This window comes from Panthera tigris, chromosome C2 (genome assembly GCF_018350195.1).
Source record: "Panthera tigris isolate Pti1 chromosome C2, P.tigris_Pti1_mat1.1, whole genome shotgun sequence".
Taxonomy (NCBI): domain Eukaryota; kingdom Metazoa; phylum Chordata; class Mammalia; order Carnivora; family Felidae; genus Panthera; species Panthera tigris.
Genome location: NC_056668.1, coordinates 95,377,234 through 95,395,014, shown reverse-complemented (window position 1 = coordinate 95,395,014; position 17,781 = coordinate 95,377,234). Strand labels below are relative to the sequence as shown.

At 47.2% G+C, this 17,781-nt stretch overlaps 1 protein-coding gene and 1 long non-coding RNA gene across 7 annotated transcripts in view; one reads left to right on the top strand and one right to left on the bottom strand.

Annotated features, from left to right (window-relative positions):
• The window catches only part of MECOM (MDS1 and EVI1 complex locus), a 555,566-nt gene extending 545,351 nt beyond the window's left edge, over positions 1-10,215 (bottom strand). For all 5 annotated transcript variants that reach the window (XM_042998288.1, XM_042998290.1, XM_042998289.1 and 2 more), the window contains exon 1: positions 10,083-10,215. In XM_042998288.1, coding sequence (XP_042854222.1) covers positions 10,083-10,119 — 37 coding nt within the window. In that variant the 5' untranslated portion in view covers positions 10,120-10,215. The remainder of the gene's footprint in view (positions 1-10,082) is intronic.
• Positions 10,216-10,880: 665 nt separating this feature from the next.
• Positions 10,881-12,893, top strand: LOC107179154. Of its 2 annotated transcripts, none has more exons than XR_001509727.2 (3): positions 10,881-10,921; positions 11,263-11,325; positions 12,842-12,893. It is a non-coding gene; the product is annotated as an uncharacterized LOC107179154 (long non-coding RNA). The 2 variants fall into 2 exon arrangements; XR_006222022.1 differs by lacking the exon at positions 12,842-12,893 and adding an exon at positions 11,773-11,926.
• The last annotated feature ends 4,888 nt before the right edge of the window (positions 12,894-17,781 follow it).

Genomic DNA, 17,781 nt, shown 5'->3' with positions numbered 1-17,781 from the left:
ATGAGAGAGGGAGCGAGTGTTTCCGTTTATTTTCTTAAGCCAATTAATGATAAAGCGGCATGGAGGGAAAGAAAGACACAACATGGCTGTGAAAAACTTTTTTTCCAGATAAATGGCCAGATATCAGATTCTGTAATAAGTACTTCCACCTATCAAAACACACACACGCATATACAGACACACATGCATACACACACATTAACTTTGGGTTGGAGCAGGGAGATAAGGATCTTAAAAATACAAGATAATATTCAGGAAGCCTTGTGGATATTGTAAAATATTGGAACTTCGAAGGACCCTTGGAAGTCATCTAATCCAGACGTTGCAAACCCAGGGTCCGTGAGCTATACCTAGCAGACAGAGGTGTTCGGTTAGACCTGCAGAATGTTGTTTGTTGTGGGTTTTTTCCTTTAGCTGAGTCAACATTTTAAAGTAGAGAAAATTTAAGCAATAATTCGGGTATGTGACTTCTCCTAAAAACTGGAAGACCCAGCAGCACTGAGCCCTTTATCCAAGTGGCAGCAGTGAGCTGGAACTAAGTAGCAGCTGCCTCCTTTAGACAAGGCTTGAACTCCTGGTTTGCCACAGTCCCCACTACTCTGTCTTGTTCTGGAATACAAGGCTGGGTGTCGAGAATTTAAATAAAATAGGAGATGGATTAGTGCTTACACCCACCTTGCTTCATTCATTTATTGCACCTGCCAATTTCTGTAGGCATTTGAGTTTACAAGCTCTGCTCTAGTCTATTCTCCTCACTTAGAGAAGAGCAATTCAGCTAGGGTGGTAAAGTGACTTACAAAACTCATTCCATTATAAATAAGATGTTCGTTGGGAATGCAAGCTGGTGCAGCCACTCTGGAAAACAGTATGGAGGTTCCTCAAAAAACTAAAAATAGAACTACCTTACGACCCAGCAATTGCACTACTAGGTATTTATCCAGGGGATACAGGTGTGCTGTTTCAAAGGGACACATGCACCCCAATGTTTATAGCAGCACTACCAATAATAGCTAAAGTATGGAAAGAGCCCAAATGTCCATCGATGGATGAATGGATAAAGATGCGGTATATATATATATATATATATATATATATATATATATATACACACACATATATATATACACACATATATATACACACACACACACACACACACACACACACACACACACACACACACACTGGAGTATTACTCGGCAGTCAAAAAGAATGAAATCTTGCCATTTGCAACTACGTGAATGGAACTGGAGGGTATTATGCTAAGTGAAATTAGTCAGTCTGAGAAAGACAAAAATCATATGACTTCACTCATATGAGGACTTTAAGAGACAAAACAGATGAACATAAGGGAAGGGAAACAAAAATAATATAAAAACAGGGAGGGGGACAAAACAGAAGAGACTCATAAATATGGAGAACAAACTGAGAGTTACTGGAGGGGTTGTGGGAGGGGTGATGGGCTAAATGGGTAAGGAGCATTAAGGAATCTACTCCTGAAATCATTGTTGCACTATATGCTAACTAATTTGGATGTAAATTTTAAAAAATAAAAAATAAAACAAGTTAAAATTAAAAAAAAAAAGATGTTCGTACACAGGGATTATGGTCTAATGACAACTGGAGGGTATGCACAACTAAATTTCGTGTGTGTGCATTCAATGCCAAAATCAGTGGAGCAAGGTTAAAATTCCAATCATTTTATTTACACAGTGCCCCCTCCCCAAATGGAAGATTCTCCTGTTTTTGGAATAAATGTACTGCCTATTCTGGATTAGTTTACAGTTTTAATGTGCCCAAATTTATTCCCAGGGCATGATTTATTGAGAAGACATACAAAATGCTCACTATATATACGCAAATACTTCTAAAAATTAGACTTTACTAAAAAATAGAGCAGAGAGAAATATGTCTAAAAAATTCCTCTTCAGGGACACATGCAACCCCATGTTTATAGCAGCACTATCAACAATAGCCAAAGTATGGAAAGAGCCCAAATGCCCATCGATGGATGAATGGATAAAGAAGATGTGGTATGTATATACAATGGAGTATTACTCGTCAACCAAAAAGAATGAAATCTTGCCATTTGCAACTACATGGATGGAACTGGAGGGTATTATGCTAAGTGAAACTAGTCACTCAGAGAAAGACAAATATCATATGACTTCACTCATATGAGGACTTTAAGACACAGAACTGATGAACACAAAGGAAAGGAAGCAAAAATAATATAAAAACAGGGAGGGGGACAAAACAGAAGAGACTCTTAAATATGGAGAACAGAGGGCTGCTGGAGGGGTTGTGGGAGGGGGGATGGGCTAAATGGGTAAGGGGCATTAAAGAATCTACCCCTGAAATCATTGTTGCACTATATGCTAACTACCTTGGATGTAAATTAAAAAAATAAAATAAAATCTTAAAAAAAAATCCTCTTCAGAAAATTTCATGGATACATTGGAAGGAAAATGACAAATTTGCTGAGTGATCACTTTTGACTTAGGTACTTTGCATGCATCACCCCAGTTAACCCTCACAGCAGCCCAAGATGGGTGGGTATTCTTACTCCCACTTTACAAGGAAAGGTACATTCAGAGGCATTCAGTGAGTGGTAGATGACCTGGCTATTCAATCAGGGACCACACCCATATTCAAACTCTGATGAGCACATTTATAGTGTTCCTGAAAGAAGGGAAGGTGGCTTGTCCATGCACACAGAGAGCTCTCACTGATATTTGTATCCAAGCCTGCCCATTGCCAAAGCCCACCAAGTGCTCTATACAAGGACTTCCGCAAATGTCATAATTTGAACAACTCTGACACACAAAATTAATTCCTTTAGGCAAGTTCTTGAGCAAGGTTAAGAAAGCCTTGGTCCTTCCTGTTACTTATAGTCGGTGACCCCTAGGCAGGTGTTTACTAAGGGAACTAGCAAAATCTCTTTTCTAAATAAAACTTCTTCTTAGATTTGTTATAAAAGAATATACAAGCCAAGAGCATGTTTGTTAATGAATAAGAATAATAACTAAAATTAAAACAAAAAGTAATTCAAGAATAAGAGCTTTTGAAGAGTCAGGAATTTGATTAAAAATTCACTTGCTTTTTTTCTATAATGAAACAGTTCCTTAACCACAAAACAGCTTTTATAATAATGCAGAAGAGTAGGGTTCCAAGTAAAACATTCCCCCCATTTTAATCATGGCTATTATTTTTGAAAATGAAAATGGCTGAGGTCATTGTAGTCTATTTTAGGGTTTGCACGAGTTGGTGGCATTTTTTTCTTGGCTTTGAGCTCTCCATGTTACCAACGAACCCTTATGGGTTTTGCTATGTGTCCTTTCAAATCCCATTCTTTTTAATAATGTTTTACTTTATACACATAAATTAGAGTGAATTCCACTTTCTTTCCTAACAACTCCAGATGGGGTCCACACTTTTAGGAGGACTAGAGCTTGCTTTTTTTTTTTTTTAATTTAGCATGTACTTCTTAGAACAAGTATGTTCCTATCTGCATTAAAATGCTGTGGGTGTTTAAATGCTAAAGAGATTAGTAAAAACATAGAATTCGTGTAGTCTTTTTCAAAATCAAACTGAAACATGAGGATAGCATTTGTGTATCTACCCTTTCAAACTTATAAAGACAGACACACATAAAGAAAAAATGCCCAGAAGGAAAACACCATCTGGGCAGAGTTCTACATCTACCAAAACCTATGGACTGGGGGAGTCTACAGATAGCCATTTAGGACACACCAGTGAATCTCCCTGTCCCCTATAGGACCCAGCAGACAAAATTATCAAATATCTAAAGACACTACAGTTACACATTCAGGCCTCCCTTTCCATGTGATTAATATCTCACTGACTTTCTGAACTTAGCTTTATTTTTTATTATAATTCGCTATGACAGCATGCAGACCAACCTAAGATCCGTCTAAATAGCACCTACCCAGCCACAAGTGAGAGACCGTCTTTACAAAACATACATACGTACAGTGAAGCTCTGCCTATTAAGATGCCTTAAGCTCTGTTTGTTTGTTTATTTTTCAAAAAAATCAATGTGCAAGCCCAATGTAATAAGATGCTGTAGCTTTTATGAAAGAGGTGAAATAATTTTAAACACAGACACACAATGAGTTTATTTATTTAGAAACTTGTTAAATAGAGTCTGGGAATTCAAATATTCAATGTTGACATTGTACAGAACTGGCCAGGAGCCAGAACCCAGTCTCCAAAGGGACCTATTGGACAAGGAATTCAGGCCTTTCTCTCCTCCCACTTGAGCTAAATAGGTAGAGGCCATTAGTTATACCCACAGCAATATCTGAACCGCACTCAAATAAGCTGCCCTCGCCCGGGCACTTCAAAGGAGGGCAAGTGTGTTTAGCTTTTTAGTGCTGAACTAGAACACTTTTGAAAGAGTTTTGTAAACAGTTTCTTCCTTATGTAGAAACACCTCTGAAGTTTCTTGTATGGCATGTAAGCAAGGGTAATTCACAAGGATTATACTTTTGTTCATTTGCTGGAGGAAAATATCATATCAACCTGTGTGCAAACGGGAAATCTGGAAGTAGAAGCCCACTGCTTCTGTCTTCCTTTCTCCCTCTCTTATTTTCCACTCCATTTGTTTGTCTCCTTTCTATCCTCTTCCTCACACTTGTTCTCACTACACAGCCAATTTCCTTGAATATTCTCTAGTAAACTCAGAAGGCCAGAAGAGTGGGAAGGGGGAAATCTAATTTTAGAAAAAGGACCGTGGCAAATGGGGTGGGGAGGGAACTAATGATTCATACTGGGCTGCCCAGCCACAGAGAAAAGCAGACCCCACAGACCTTTTTTTAGAAAACGCCTAGAGCACGGGTTCCAGCCAAGGAAGGGTTAACCACCACTCCAGAAAAATGTGCCTAGCATCATTACAGTGTGACTGTCTCCTCCGGCCAGTCTCTCCACCCCCCACGTCAGCCCTCCCCAGTCCCTCTCTCCCCTACCAGGGAGAGTGAATGAAGATATGCCTGCCCCTCCTCACGTGAGTGTTCCTTAACCCCGGACGTGTGAGAGAGAGAGAGAGAGAGAGAGAGAGAGAGAGAGAGAGAGAAGTGCGCGCGTGTGCATGTGTGTGTGCACCGTCAGTGCAAACCACGCTCGAGGGAAGCAGTGGGCCAGGCACGCAGCACTTCTGAGGCTGGAGAGGGCAGAGTTCTGGCCTAAGTTTGGGAGCCAGGAGCTGAGCAGCGGGAGGCAGGAGGTGCGGGGGTCCTCCCTGGGTGAACACGGCCGCCGCCCCTAGGTTCCTCCCCAGCTCCACCCCCCCACTCCTCAACTGAGCCCACTCCCACTGTCTGAGACAATTGTGAGATGAGGAGTGGCAGGGGCTGAGTACCTCGGGAACAGGACAGAGCCACTGGCCAGAAGGTGACAAGTCAAGTTTCTCCACTTCAGGGCCGCTTCCAGCAGAGGCAAAAGGGAGGAGGTGCAGGGAGAGAGGGGACCGAGCTAGACATGCGGAGGGCAACAAGTCAGCTCTCCTTTGCCCTCTTTTGCCCTTCTTGCCCCCGGAGTCTCCATCCTTGTCCTTCCTGCCCCAGGCCACGTCTGCAGCGATAACCTGGCCCCAACTTGCAAAAATGAAACAAAGTAAACTCCCAAACGACAAGATGTTTAAAGGGAAACCGCTTACAGAGTTAGTGCTTTCAACTTTATAAAAAAAGAAGAAAGCAAAAATTGCGTAGAATGACGCGTTAATTTCTATTCAGTAAGCGTCCTACGTGTTGAATGTCTGTCGGCAGAGGAGGCCTGGCCCGGGTAGTAGGGAGAGGCCTCTGCTTAGAAAGCCAGAGAACTGGGCTACCCCGCACAGACGCGCTCACGCACACTTCCACACACACTCACGTGCACAGCGTCGCCCAGACCTGCGACTTCTCAGCCCCCACAAGTAAAAGCCTGAAAAAGGAGCCCTTCTCTCCAGCCTTCCTGCCTCTGCAGTTAATGAACCATACCCTTCCACAGTGTTTAGGATGGGGTGGGGTGGGGGGATGAAAAGCGTTATTAACCTTCTCCTAAACATAGATTTTTTTTTTTTTTTTTTTTTTTTTTTTTTTTTTTTTTTTTTTTTTTGGCGAAACACATCGAAATGCTGCAGGAAGACTGCGCTCCAAGTGCCAAATGCAATAAAGAAGCCCTAAGCCAGGGTAATGGTCAAGTAATGGCAAATAAACCGCCTTCCTAGAAGGGGCCTCTGCCTCCGTCGGGTGAGCGTTTTTCCTCCTCAAAAGCAGTCTGAAATAAACAAGTAAAATATGTTTTTTAAACAGAGCTCTGTATTTCGATTTTTTTTTTTTTTTTGAGAGTGAAGAAAAACACAAATAGGTGGGTTTAAAGGGAGTGCAGGCTGGAACCTGGGTGCAGGTTTCCTTTGTTGTCTCACGTATTGCTAAGGTGAGGAGTTTAAGCACGTGAGGGAGGGTCGTCATCTACCATAGCTATTTAAGAGCCTCTTTTTAAACAGAGATCAAGTGTACAAGTAACAAGTGCCCCCTCTCCGGGGTCTTGCTAAGCGCATCGCCTTCTGGGTCTTTACGAGACTTCTGGGGGGCCCGGTAGCTAAGGGGGGTTACACGTTGCAACTCGTTCGTTGCTGTGATTGAAACCCTGCCGGGTGTCACTTTAAGGAAGTGGGGTGGGGGGGTTGCTTCAGTGTTTCGGCTCAAGACAAGCTGGGCAGACCCAACCTGACTTCTTCCCCATCGCCAGGAGAAAAAAAGTTACAACTGGCAATTCTGGCACCGCCCAGGTGCTATCCTAGCTGCCCAAAAAAACCGCTGGGAAGCCTCCCGGCGCTTGCCAGAGTCTGCTTGGTTTTTAGTTTTCTTTTCTTAAAGATGGGAATAAAAGCCAAGGGCTTTAGACAGTACAAATGTCAATCTTCTTGCTTTTCCCTTCTTTGTTTTTTTAATTAAAAGGTTTATTCCTCCCAAATGATTTGCAACGAATTTATCGTTTTCAACTATTGTGTAAAATATATACATATATATATATATGTATATATATATACATATATATATATATATATACATATATATATATATCAAGCACTGTAAGTTGGAAAATGGGCAGTGCATTCATTCTGGGCTTAACTTCAGTAGGTACTGTCAGGGTCCATGGGATCCTGTACTGTAGGCAAGACCAGCACAGGACTTGGCCACCAAAGAAATTTACAAAAGACAAAAAGAATAACAAGAATCCAGAAAACTACTGTTCCTATCTGATTTGTTTCCATTGCAGTGTTTACTCTGCATAAAAAAGCATAAAGGTGTGCTTTTTAAAGTAGGCTGGTCACACTGCCTCTTCCTAACCCAGAAAAAGAAAGAAACGGGTGAGACAGAGCGGCAAAGTTTTCGTTGGACAGCACGGCAAAGGGTCACTGACTATCTCCGCCACGCGCAAGGAAACTCACGCACTGCAGAGGGGGAAGGAAATAGCGCTTTAAAATACAAAAAAAAAAAAAATCCCTAGTTTGATATGATTTCCTTTATTACCCAGATTGTAACTGAAGAATTGCATAAAGCAGCGCTTCTGCCTGCCCGGGGCAGGCTGCGCGGTGGCAACAGCTGGAGCAGCGCGAGCGGGAACCCGAGGGTCAGCAAGGGAAGTTTGTAAGAGTTCCTATCTAGTCATCAGACAGCGGCGGCGGCATCCTTAGAGACACTAGAGACAAAATGAGTAGGTCTCCTACTGGATGAATGACAAGTCTCATCAGATCGGAAAACGAGGTTCTGTTTCTGGATGTTGAGCGGGCTGTGCGTGCGGGAATGTTTTAATAGGGCGGCGTATAGCTTGGCAATTAAAACAGTTGAAAAAAGTTGCTCAAGAAAATTCGAAGGGTTTTGTGTTCTGCTTTCACTTCGGCGGATACCGGGCGATCAGGCGCAAAGCATTCGGCTTTCATTTCATAATTTAGGCATGGTTGAAATAGGCTCTCCACGCCCCCCCAAAACCGTTCTCTTCCCCCCCCCCAAGCCTCCAATCTCTCTCTCTCTCTCTCTCTCTCTCTCTCTCTCTCTCTCTCACACACACACACACACACACACACACACACACTCCAAACCTTTAGCCGGAATTCAAGCCCCCAGGCCTCCAAGCATATGTACATTTAATTCCTCCTCAGATGAAAATAAAGACATCGGCCTCATTTAAAAGTGAAAAGAAAAAAACAGGACTTCTACTGGCTCTCTTTGACAGTGTCGCAGCTAAGTGAAATGAACAACATCCAAAAAAGAAACAGATGTACTGATGACCCAAGAGCCCTATATTTAGGTTGATCCCAGAGACCAGGGTGAAAGGAAACGTATTGGGAAGTGGAGGAGTGCTTGAGTGAGGACTGGACGAAGCACTGGAAAGACGCCTACGATGACACCATCTCGCTGGGCTAGACCTTGGATTCCCACTGCCAAAGAAACCCAGCCCGCAGAGGTGCCGCTGCCTTAAGGCGCGGCTGCTGAGGGGACTTGGAAGGCTGGAAGGCTTGGGGACGTACTTGGTTTTAATATGCAAGAGAGAAGAGGGCGGGGAGATTGGGGATTTTCCTGGGGAGAAGCATCCTACCCACCCCTATCTCCCCTTTCTCTGGTCCACAAGCAAAACAATTAGCTGTTTTCGGCGAGTGGGAGAGCGAACGGCGGCCTGTCCCCTCCCGAGGCTGCTCCAGCCTCGCAAGCTGACACCTCGAGGAGAGGGCTTTGGACTGCTAGGGTTTGCTCCGGGTCTCAGCACCTCAGAGTCCCCTTAGACTTGTGGTAGAAGCTTTTGGGCAAACCCATTCCTAGCGCTTAGAGTCCCGATCGAGGCTTCCGCCTTTCCAAACAGTGTCGGCTCAGCGGACAATTCCAGGCGAAGTCCCCTAACACTTCTGCGGGAAGAGTGGGGGATGGGGGCCCTGCCACCCCTGCACTGAACCCAATCTCCCTGGTCCCGCGTGACCAAGGCCGCTCCACGCCGGGCAGGCAGGGGGCGCCGGGGAGGGTGAGTGACCCGAGACCCCGGCTGCATCCAGAAATAGAGCAAGAGGCTCTGCCGCGCTCTCTCAGCGGCCTAAGGTCCCGGCAGCCCGCCCCCTGGGGGTCACTCGGCGCCCGGCCAGCCTGGAGCTCGCTAGCGGGAGCAGGCCCTTTCGGCCCCCTTCTCCTCCGCGGCTGTCGCCGCTGGCTGCGCTCCCTGCACTCCTCACTCTCCACGCGCTCGCGGGGCCTGGCCTCTCCTCACCTGCCCCTGGCTCCGCGGAGCCGGTAGCTCCGCACTGCCTGTGCCCCACCACCACCACCACCACACACACTGCGACTACAACCCCCACTCTCGTCTCCCCCACTCCCCACCCCAGTCGTCCCGCCGCGCGGCGCACGCCGCAGAGCACCGCCGAGCGCACAGCGCCCACTACCGCAACCGCCGCTCGGCGCAGCTCGGCGCAGCCCGCCAGCCCGCGCAACTTCCAGCGGCCGCCTCGCAACTTTTCTCAACTCCACCACTGCTGCCCGCCGCCGCCGCCACTGTGGCTCCCTCCGAGCCTGCCACCCACCCCAAACCCCAGAAACAAACCAAGGCTCGAAAAAGCTCCCATCCCCAGACCGCCCCCCCATCCCCCGCTCCCCCTCCCATACCCGGGACTAGCTGGTTGGCCAGAGGCAACTCTCCTCCGCCTGGGGGGAAGGGGAGGGGAGGGGGAGACTCTCTCGTCTTCTCTCCCCCCCACCCCACCCCACCCCTTCCCGCTTGCTCTCGCGCGCTCTTCTCCCTCCCACCCCGGTCTTGGCTGCCCCCACCCCCACCCCCACCCCGGGGTTGCCACAGCTGGTCGGTGCACAGGGCTAAGGGCTGCCCCGGCTCCTCTGGCGCCCAAACCAAGAGCGAGAGCGCGGGCGGCCGGGCGCGAAGGCTGGGACCGGCAGGTTGCTGGGGCTGCGCTGCGCCTGCCCTCCGCCCGGGGCCCCGGCGCGAGAGGCAGCTGCGCGCTCCCTCCCGGAGCGCTGGAGACAGATATGCAAGATGGCAGAGGAGGGGGAAAGCCAATAGAAAAGGGATATTGCACCTACTTGTGGCCAGTTTCCTTGCCCTGCCTTTGGATCTCATGCTGTGCCCAGTCCTGCAGCCGCTGGTGTGTGGTTGGGGTTTTTTTTTCTTGGATCTTTTCCTTCTTTTGCTTTCCCTCTCGCTCCCTCCCTCGCTTCTCTCTCTCTCTCTCTCTCTCTCTCTCTCTCTCTCTCTCTCTCTCTCTCATACACACACACACACACACACACACACACACACTTACACACACTCACTCTCTGTCTTTCCCTCTTTCACTCTCTCTCCCTCCCTCTCTCCCTTTCTCTCAATCCACACTCGCTATCTCTCCAGCATTGTCAGTTCGGACACCTTCGCACATGCGCGCTAGACGCCCCTCCAACATCTCAGCGCCGCCAAAAAAAGTTTGGAGCGATTTATCACTTTGATTTGGAGATCTTGTCAGATGGCAATCGCCGAGGAGGCGGAGAAAGGGAGCCACGGGGAGGGCGGCGGGGGGCGGGGAGCGAGCACAGGGAGCCAGAGGGGAGCAGACACCTCGCCCCCAAAAAAGGCGGGGAGGGGGGGGGAATAAAAAGACTAGGGCAAAGGACTGATTTCGTGTTGGAATCACCTATAAGCCTGTATCATTACTATTATTGTTTTTCCCACCATAAATTGCAGGAAATTTTCTATACATCCACGGAGAAAACAAGAAGTGGGGCTTTTAAAACCTTTTTCCATATTAAAGAACTAGAAGGACAGGACTCTTAAATGATCCAGGAGAAAGTGAGAATCATCCTGAACTTCAGGAAATCTGCTGCCGCCGCTCTTACTGCTACTGAAGCTATTTCGGCTTGTGCTTTCGGAGTTGAAAGTACAACAAGTAACTGTTTTCTTTCTCGATGTTAAGTATACTACCAATACTTGCCATTCTTGGAACATTTCAGTGGTCTATTCCCATCAAGTAGTAATGATCACCTTTGATTCCCAAGTCCGGGCAGGCTCGGGCATTTAACATCCAAGACCTCCTGCTTCCCTAAGGTCGGCCGTCACCTTCCGGCCTCCCCCACCGCTGCCCCCATCTCCGGTTGCCCCAGCTCTGCCTGCCTGCCATTTTCACTCACTTGCTTAAACCCACAACCTTTAGGGTCATAAGAAAGGGGGGGGGGGGTTCCTTTCCCACACTTAAAAAAAATAAATTGTTGGAATTTGCTTTAATTACAGGATTTACCAATGAAGTGGGCACATAGAAATGGGGAAATCCTAAAGGGGCCAGCTGTGTTCAAGGTATGAATCAATCTCAACTACATATAGATTTTCTCTTGGTACAACTGCCTTGCATTAAACAGTTTTGTTCAATACCTTCCATGAGCTATTTATGTCCCCATTAATATCTGTTGCAAATCCTGCCAGACACTGTAAAAGAAAATTACAATCTTTTCAGTCTCTGTGCTGCAACAGTACATCCTTGATGATCCAGTTAGAGGAGAAGGAAAAGAAAAGCAAGTCCTGGGCATGAGTTTAGGAAAGGTAGGGGAGGGGAAGAGAGATCATTGAGAATACCCTGTTGTGCCAGTTGTCATTTACTGTCAAAACTAGGACTGGGAGTGTGAGCAAACAGCAAGTTTCAACCCTAAGAGGGGTTCATCAATGGTTCATAGAATATCTCTGTTTGAGGAAATCAAAATTCAAAGGATCACCCTGGCTAAGGATGCCCACCATTTCTTTCTCCAGAGTTGTGTAATTCTGGGAGCATGTGGCGGTAAGATAGAGGTCCCTGGAGAACCAAGTAAAGGTCCCAAGAGAGACAGACGTGTAATGTCGAAATGTAAGGAAAAGATAAAGGGAGCAAATGAAGTAATTACACAGAGCAGGAGTAAAACAACTTCCAAAAGAGAAGGTTCTGGTAAGCACCAGATGGGCACAGGAGAACTCTATCATTCCCTCTGGACTGAAAAGGCAGGTGGGGGGAGGGGGGTCCAATCCTGCTACAATTCCTGTTGCCCTGTGATGTACTTCTACACAGCAGAGGTGGGTGCAAAAACACCAGGCTTTGGGTACCCAGAGGTCTGTGAATTCGAATTCACTGGCTCTTCTCAGTTTAGATGGAGGAGTGCCTTCCCTCAGATGAACAGTTAAGTTTCCTCAGAAGAAAAGGAGAAGTTGGGGTTGAGAACCATCAGAAAGGTAATAGAATCTCTAGGGAGAGAAACACTAGACTGGCCATCAAGATGTTCACAGAAGCTGCTTCTGATCAGTTTAAGGACTCCCTGGGGACCCTCACCTTGGCCAAAAGACACAGAGAAGGCACAGGAGGATCAGGCCCCACCCATCTGTCAGAACCTCAATGGCCTCTTCCCGCAGAAAGGGAGAAGGAGACCCCTAGGCAGGAAGAGTGCCCTGCACAGTAGGAGGCTCAGCCTTGGACTTTTCATTTCACCTCCTCAGCCCCGGGGAGCTTAAAAAAATAATAAAAAGGAGTTACTATCCTCCCCTCCACTGCTCTCATTAATTCCTTCCATCTCATCCCCACGGGGGGTATATATCCTGGTCCGCTCGCGGAGAGGAGGTTAAGAGACGTGCCAGAGAATTTTCTAGGAAACGAAGGTACCATGGAACCAAACCCAAGATTAAATAGAAAACCCACCTGTGAAGCTGCGGTGATTGTTTCTGCTGAGAAATTACAAACCACGTGGCGGGCTAGGGGTGGGGTAGGGGCTGTGAAGGGAACTGAATAGCATATGAAGGACTCAAGAAAATCAAATCTGAGTCCCCAAACTTAAAGATCCGTCAACTTTTCTAGACGGCGAAGAGCAAGAGGATGAGGCGTCGCTGGAACACCCTCCCCTTCTCGTTTTTAAAGTCCCTGGGGTCGCGGCCGCCTCCGCGAATGCCTGGTCTTTCCAAGAGTTTCGGGACACGAGCAAATCCAACCTCTTCCAACTGAAATAATAAACACAAACTCCTCTGTGCCCTAGGGCCAAAGCATTGTGACTAGACAAGGCATCATTCTTTTTGTTGTTTTTTTAGTAAAGTATTCGCAACATCATCACTTTTATTTTCAAACCTGAAAGCTGGGTTTTTCTTTTCTTTCTTCCTTTCTCTCCCTCTCTCTTTTTCTTCCTCATTTGCTTTCTGCCTTGAGTATTAGTTAAAAAAAAAAAAAAAAAAAAAAAAAAGCTAAGTTGCTAGTTCAAGTGTGTTTAACCTGATGGAGCAAACGCCCAGCAAGCAGCGGACTGCGCTCGCCGCCTGCAGCGCGGCTTGCCTGAGCGTGCCGACCTGGGCGGGTTCCCACTTCTAAGTACGTGAACCCCGTCAGTTCCACCTGTCCCAAGTCTCAGCCGTGAGACCCAAGCAGGTGACTTTCTGGTCAACGGCCCCACGGATTCCCAAAATCCTTTGACGGGACATCCAAGCTGTCGCTCGCCCAAGAGACAAGAGGCCTCCAACAAGTTGGCCGAGCTACCCTCGCTGCCCGATTCCCCACCACCCACCTTTTTCTCTTCTCCTGAAATTCGTTTCCTTGAGGGGCATGAGTACCAACGTTTTCTTGCATTTTCTCCAACGGAAACGGGAATCCTGGAAACAGTGCCTCCTTGGAAAGTCGTTGAGTTTACGGACTGTTTGGATTTGCTTGTTTTATTACTGTCATATTTTGTGTCGGAGGTTTTGTTGGGTTTTTTTTTCTTTTTGGAGGTTTTGTTGTTGTTGTTGTTTTTTTTAAGGAGAAGCAGAGATGAAGAAGAGGGGTCATTGAAGAGGACAAGAGAAGTATACCCTTTCTCCAACCATGTTTCTTTAATAAATCCTAGAAACGGCAAAGAACTGATTTTCAATACATTACATGCAACAGAAACTTGTCCTTTCCTCGAATTATAATTGAACCAGCCCCACTGTATCTTTGGAAGAAAGTTTGAATTCTTTATGGAGGTATTTCTTGGCCTATTGTCTTTGTGCAGTGAACTTTACATCTTGCTATTCAACCTATATTCTCCTGGCTACCAGCAAGATTAATTTAATCATTGTAATGCAATTATTAATACTGTTTACCCAACGCTGGGTTTCAGGTTGGCTGTTAAGAAATTAAACTCTCGCTGGGTGACCAGAGCTAGGCAGGGGTTTCTTCATGTTGAAAGGAAACAGTCCTCTTTATTTAGTCTCAGAGCTCTAGCTTTCGGCCACGGGCTCAATTAGCCAAAATGGAAACAATTTTCATTCATTGCAATAACTCACTGTTCTGGAGATCGCTTTCAAAATATACACTTTATTATTATACGCTGACCTCGGTGGCGTGGAGTGGCAATAAAAGAAAGAGGCAGGGAGATCTATCTAGCCCCCTTGGGCTATAATTATTAGAAATTAATTGGGTTCAGGACCCTGGGTAGTCTAGCTAAATTAATAGCTTGTCTAGTGGTTTAAATCCGAATTTTTAGTCCACGGGAGAAAGAGAGAGTCACAGACATGAAATGCTGACCCAAGGGACGCCCGAGTTTACTTGCAAGACACTCATCTATTAAATAGTGTCTAGAATACATTTGAGTTGGGGAGAAGGCGTCGGAGTAGGAGGGGCGGGGGCCAGAAGAAAGAAAGGAGCGAGATGGGGAAGGCGACTGCGAGTGAGCTAAAAGGTCTCGAGTTGATTTTATTCGATTTTTCTTGTCTGCATTGTTTTCGGGAGGGGTTGCATTTAGGGGTTAAAATAAAAAATAAAGATCCCGTGTACTCGGAGCTGTCGTGCTGGAGTAAAAGTGAAAAGGGAGCCTTAGGCAAAAGGAAATTACTGCGAGCCCGCGTGACCTTTCAGGGAGGTAATCAATCAAGTGATCAACAGGGATATTTATCATCGCTATATAGGACTACTTCGCCCTGCACGGGCGGGGGTGGGGAGGCGAGAGGAGGGTGGAGACACGCGCGCACGCGCGTGCACACACACACACACACACACACACACACACACACAAAAGTTTGGACAAACCCGATAAGCCTCGAGACAGAACACGTAGGCTTTAATAAATGTTAAGACTGTCCGTTTAGTCTGACATTCTTGGAGAAACACACACTCCTACACATACGCAAGGGGAAATGCGCACATCCCCGCAGCAGTGGCCGCGTGAAGGTGTTAACTTTAAACTGTCCACTGCGCTTTGCCCTGAAAGGAAAGCTCGCCGTGAAATGCTTGCTTCAAACACCAGCGAGGAGAGACAGCGGGGCTGAGGCCAAGGAGGAGCAGGGAAAGCGTGACTTCCGCGACCAGTCTTGGAAGGGGCGCCGCCGGCCTCAGGGGGCTCAGGGCAGCGTTGGTGGCCCTCTCTGAGATGCACGGATGCCAGGGTCCGAGGCCCCGCGGCAGCCTCCTCTTCCTGCGAAATCCTCGCGCGGCCCCAGCGGCGCGGCTGGAGAGAGGCGCACTCGGAGCCAGCCAGCTCCTGCGAGCACGCGCGGCGAGGGTTGGGAGGCGGTGCGTTTTCTGCCCAGTTACCTTCTGTACCTTGTAAAACTTGCCGTTTTGTAAATTGCGTTTTTCGGCCCCGGATTTCTTAGCAAATCGTTAGGTTTTACAATCCTGCTGCAACCCTCTGGTCGTTCAACAGCCCTCCACCCCCAACTTCAGAAGTGCATATAAGGGAAGGTGGGGCGGGGTGGCTGGCTTTTTTAATAATAATGATAATGGTATTATATAGTCGACTTAAAATCTAGGTCCCCGAGGCCTTCGCCCAGCTCGGGGATTATAATCAGCAGTTCTTTCGAGACAAGGTCGGGCTGATTACTGGCCCTTGAGGCTGGGAACTATTTCCCAACAGGTTTATGAAACACAGGTTGGGGTGATGCGCGCCGCCTCCCAGGTAGCGAGCCGCCACTCCCGCCGTGTGGGAATGTGGGGCCGCGCCAGGGCCGTGCTGGTTGGCACCAGATGCGAAGCTCGCGCTCCCCCGCCGGTCGCTCGGGCTGCCCTCTGCGGGCTCGGAAAGGCCTCCTCCTGCACAGCCTAGTCTGCGGCGCCCCCGCCTGGCTTCCCCGGCCGCTGCAGCTCCGGGGGCGCCCGCCGCCTAGGGCTCCAGCTGTGCACAGTAGCTGCCTGGGCGTGGGGGTGGGAAACAGCTGGAGCGCCCCGGGGAAGCGCCGGTTGGGGTGGAAAGGAACCCAGCTACGAGGATTACGAGGCGATCAACTCCCAGAGTTGCTACTGGTTTAGGATCAGGAGGAGCAGCTTCACGGGGCACAAATCTTTGCCCGTGGGAACAGGAGCTCTGGAGAGAAACCAGACTGCTGGTATGCGATACCGGGGAAAGTTTGGACCTCCTTGAGCCCCTTCTACCGATCAAACAATAACCTAGAAAAGTGCTTCTCAAAGTTAAATGTGCGTATGAATCCCTTGGGGATCTTATTGAAATGCGAATTCAGATTCAGTAAGTCTGGAGTGGAGACCCAAGCAGTCTGCCTTTCTAACGCTCCTGGGCGAAGTGGATGCTTCTCTAAGTGTGGCTCCCGGATCAGCAACATTAAGCATTACCTGGACTTTATTAGAAACACAGCATCTCAGTTCCTAATCCAAACCTACTAAATCAAAAATTGGCTTTATAACAAGAGATTCACTTGAACGTGGGAGTTTGGAAAACGCTGCTCTAGGATGTGCCTAGCCAGGTTTTTTGTTGTTGCTGTTGTTGTTGTTTTCCCTTCTGTCTTAGATCACGACACCTCCATGACTGAACCTCTTTTCAAATCCTGCTGTCTGCTTTGGTCGTGGGAGAGGATGGAGTCGATGAACCTATCCCTTCAAAAGCTGCAACTCCTCTACCCCCTTGGAGAAACTCTTACCCTCTTCATCAATTGACTGCTGGACTCAAGACAAATGCCATCAGAGAGGTTTTCATGGGTTCTGGTCAGCACCCAGAATGACAAATGCTTCCACTTCCTTCTCACCCCCACCCCACTATTTTGCTGACATTTATCTCTCCCTCCTTACATTAGAGTTCTTTGTTTCCACGTCTTCCTTCCTCTCTCAGCCATAGGCTTCTTGAAGGAGACCATGCCTTATATTCTCCACGCTTTGGTTTCTCAGTGCAGCAGGGAAATTCCTTCCTCAACGGGATTAATGTCTCAAAATGCTCTGTGAACTATAAAGCTAAAGTAACTATTACCTCTTTTTCGTACCCCTAACCCACCTTCCTATAGGCTAACACACTGTTTTATATCACTAACTACTTAGTATGGTGTTGTCTCTCTGAAAGGTTCTTGAATTCAATCACACACCCAATATACTGAACCTAGAACACAGCCACATTTAAAGCTTTTTTGTATGAACACTTAAGTTCTAGTTTTCTCCTCCATAATATTCTCTAGAGAAGAGGTTCTTAACCTGGGATAGAAAGAATTCAGGAGTCTGGGTGACATCTGATCTTCTAATTTCATTACTCAGAGAGGTGGTTCTGGAGCCTGGAAGCTGTCAGCATTCTAAGTGGTCACTAGCTAAAAGTTGGGATCTTCAAGAATTAAAAGCTAGATTTGTAAATATGATTAAGTGAGCCCTCTTGGGGGACTACAAAGATGGACAAATACCATCAAAGATTCTGGAACTCTTCCGGAAGCCACGGTTGCCAGTGTCAGGAAAAGATAGCAGTATTCAGATTTCAGAGCCATTATACATTAGATAAATTTTGAAATAGCAAAATAAAGTGGAAAGATTTTAAGAGTCAAACCTTTGGAGGTTTAAATCCCAGTTTTACCCAAGCTACCTGGGTG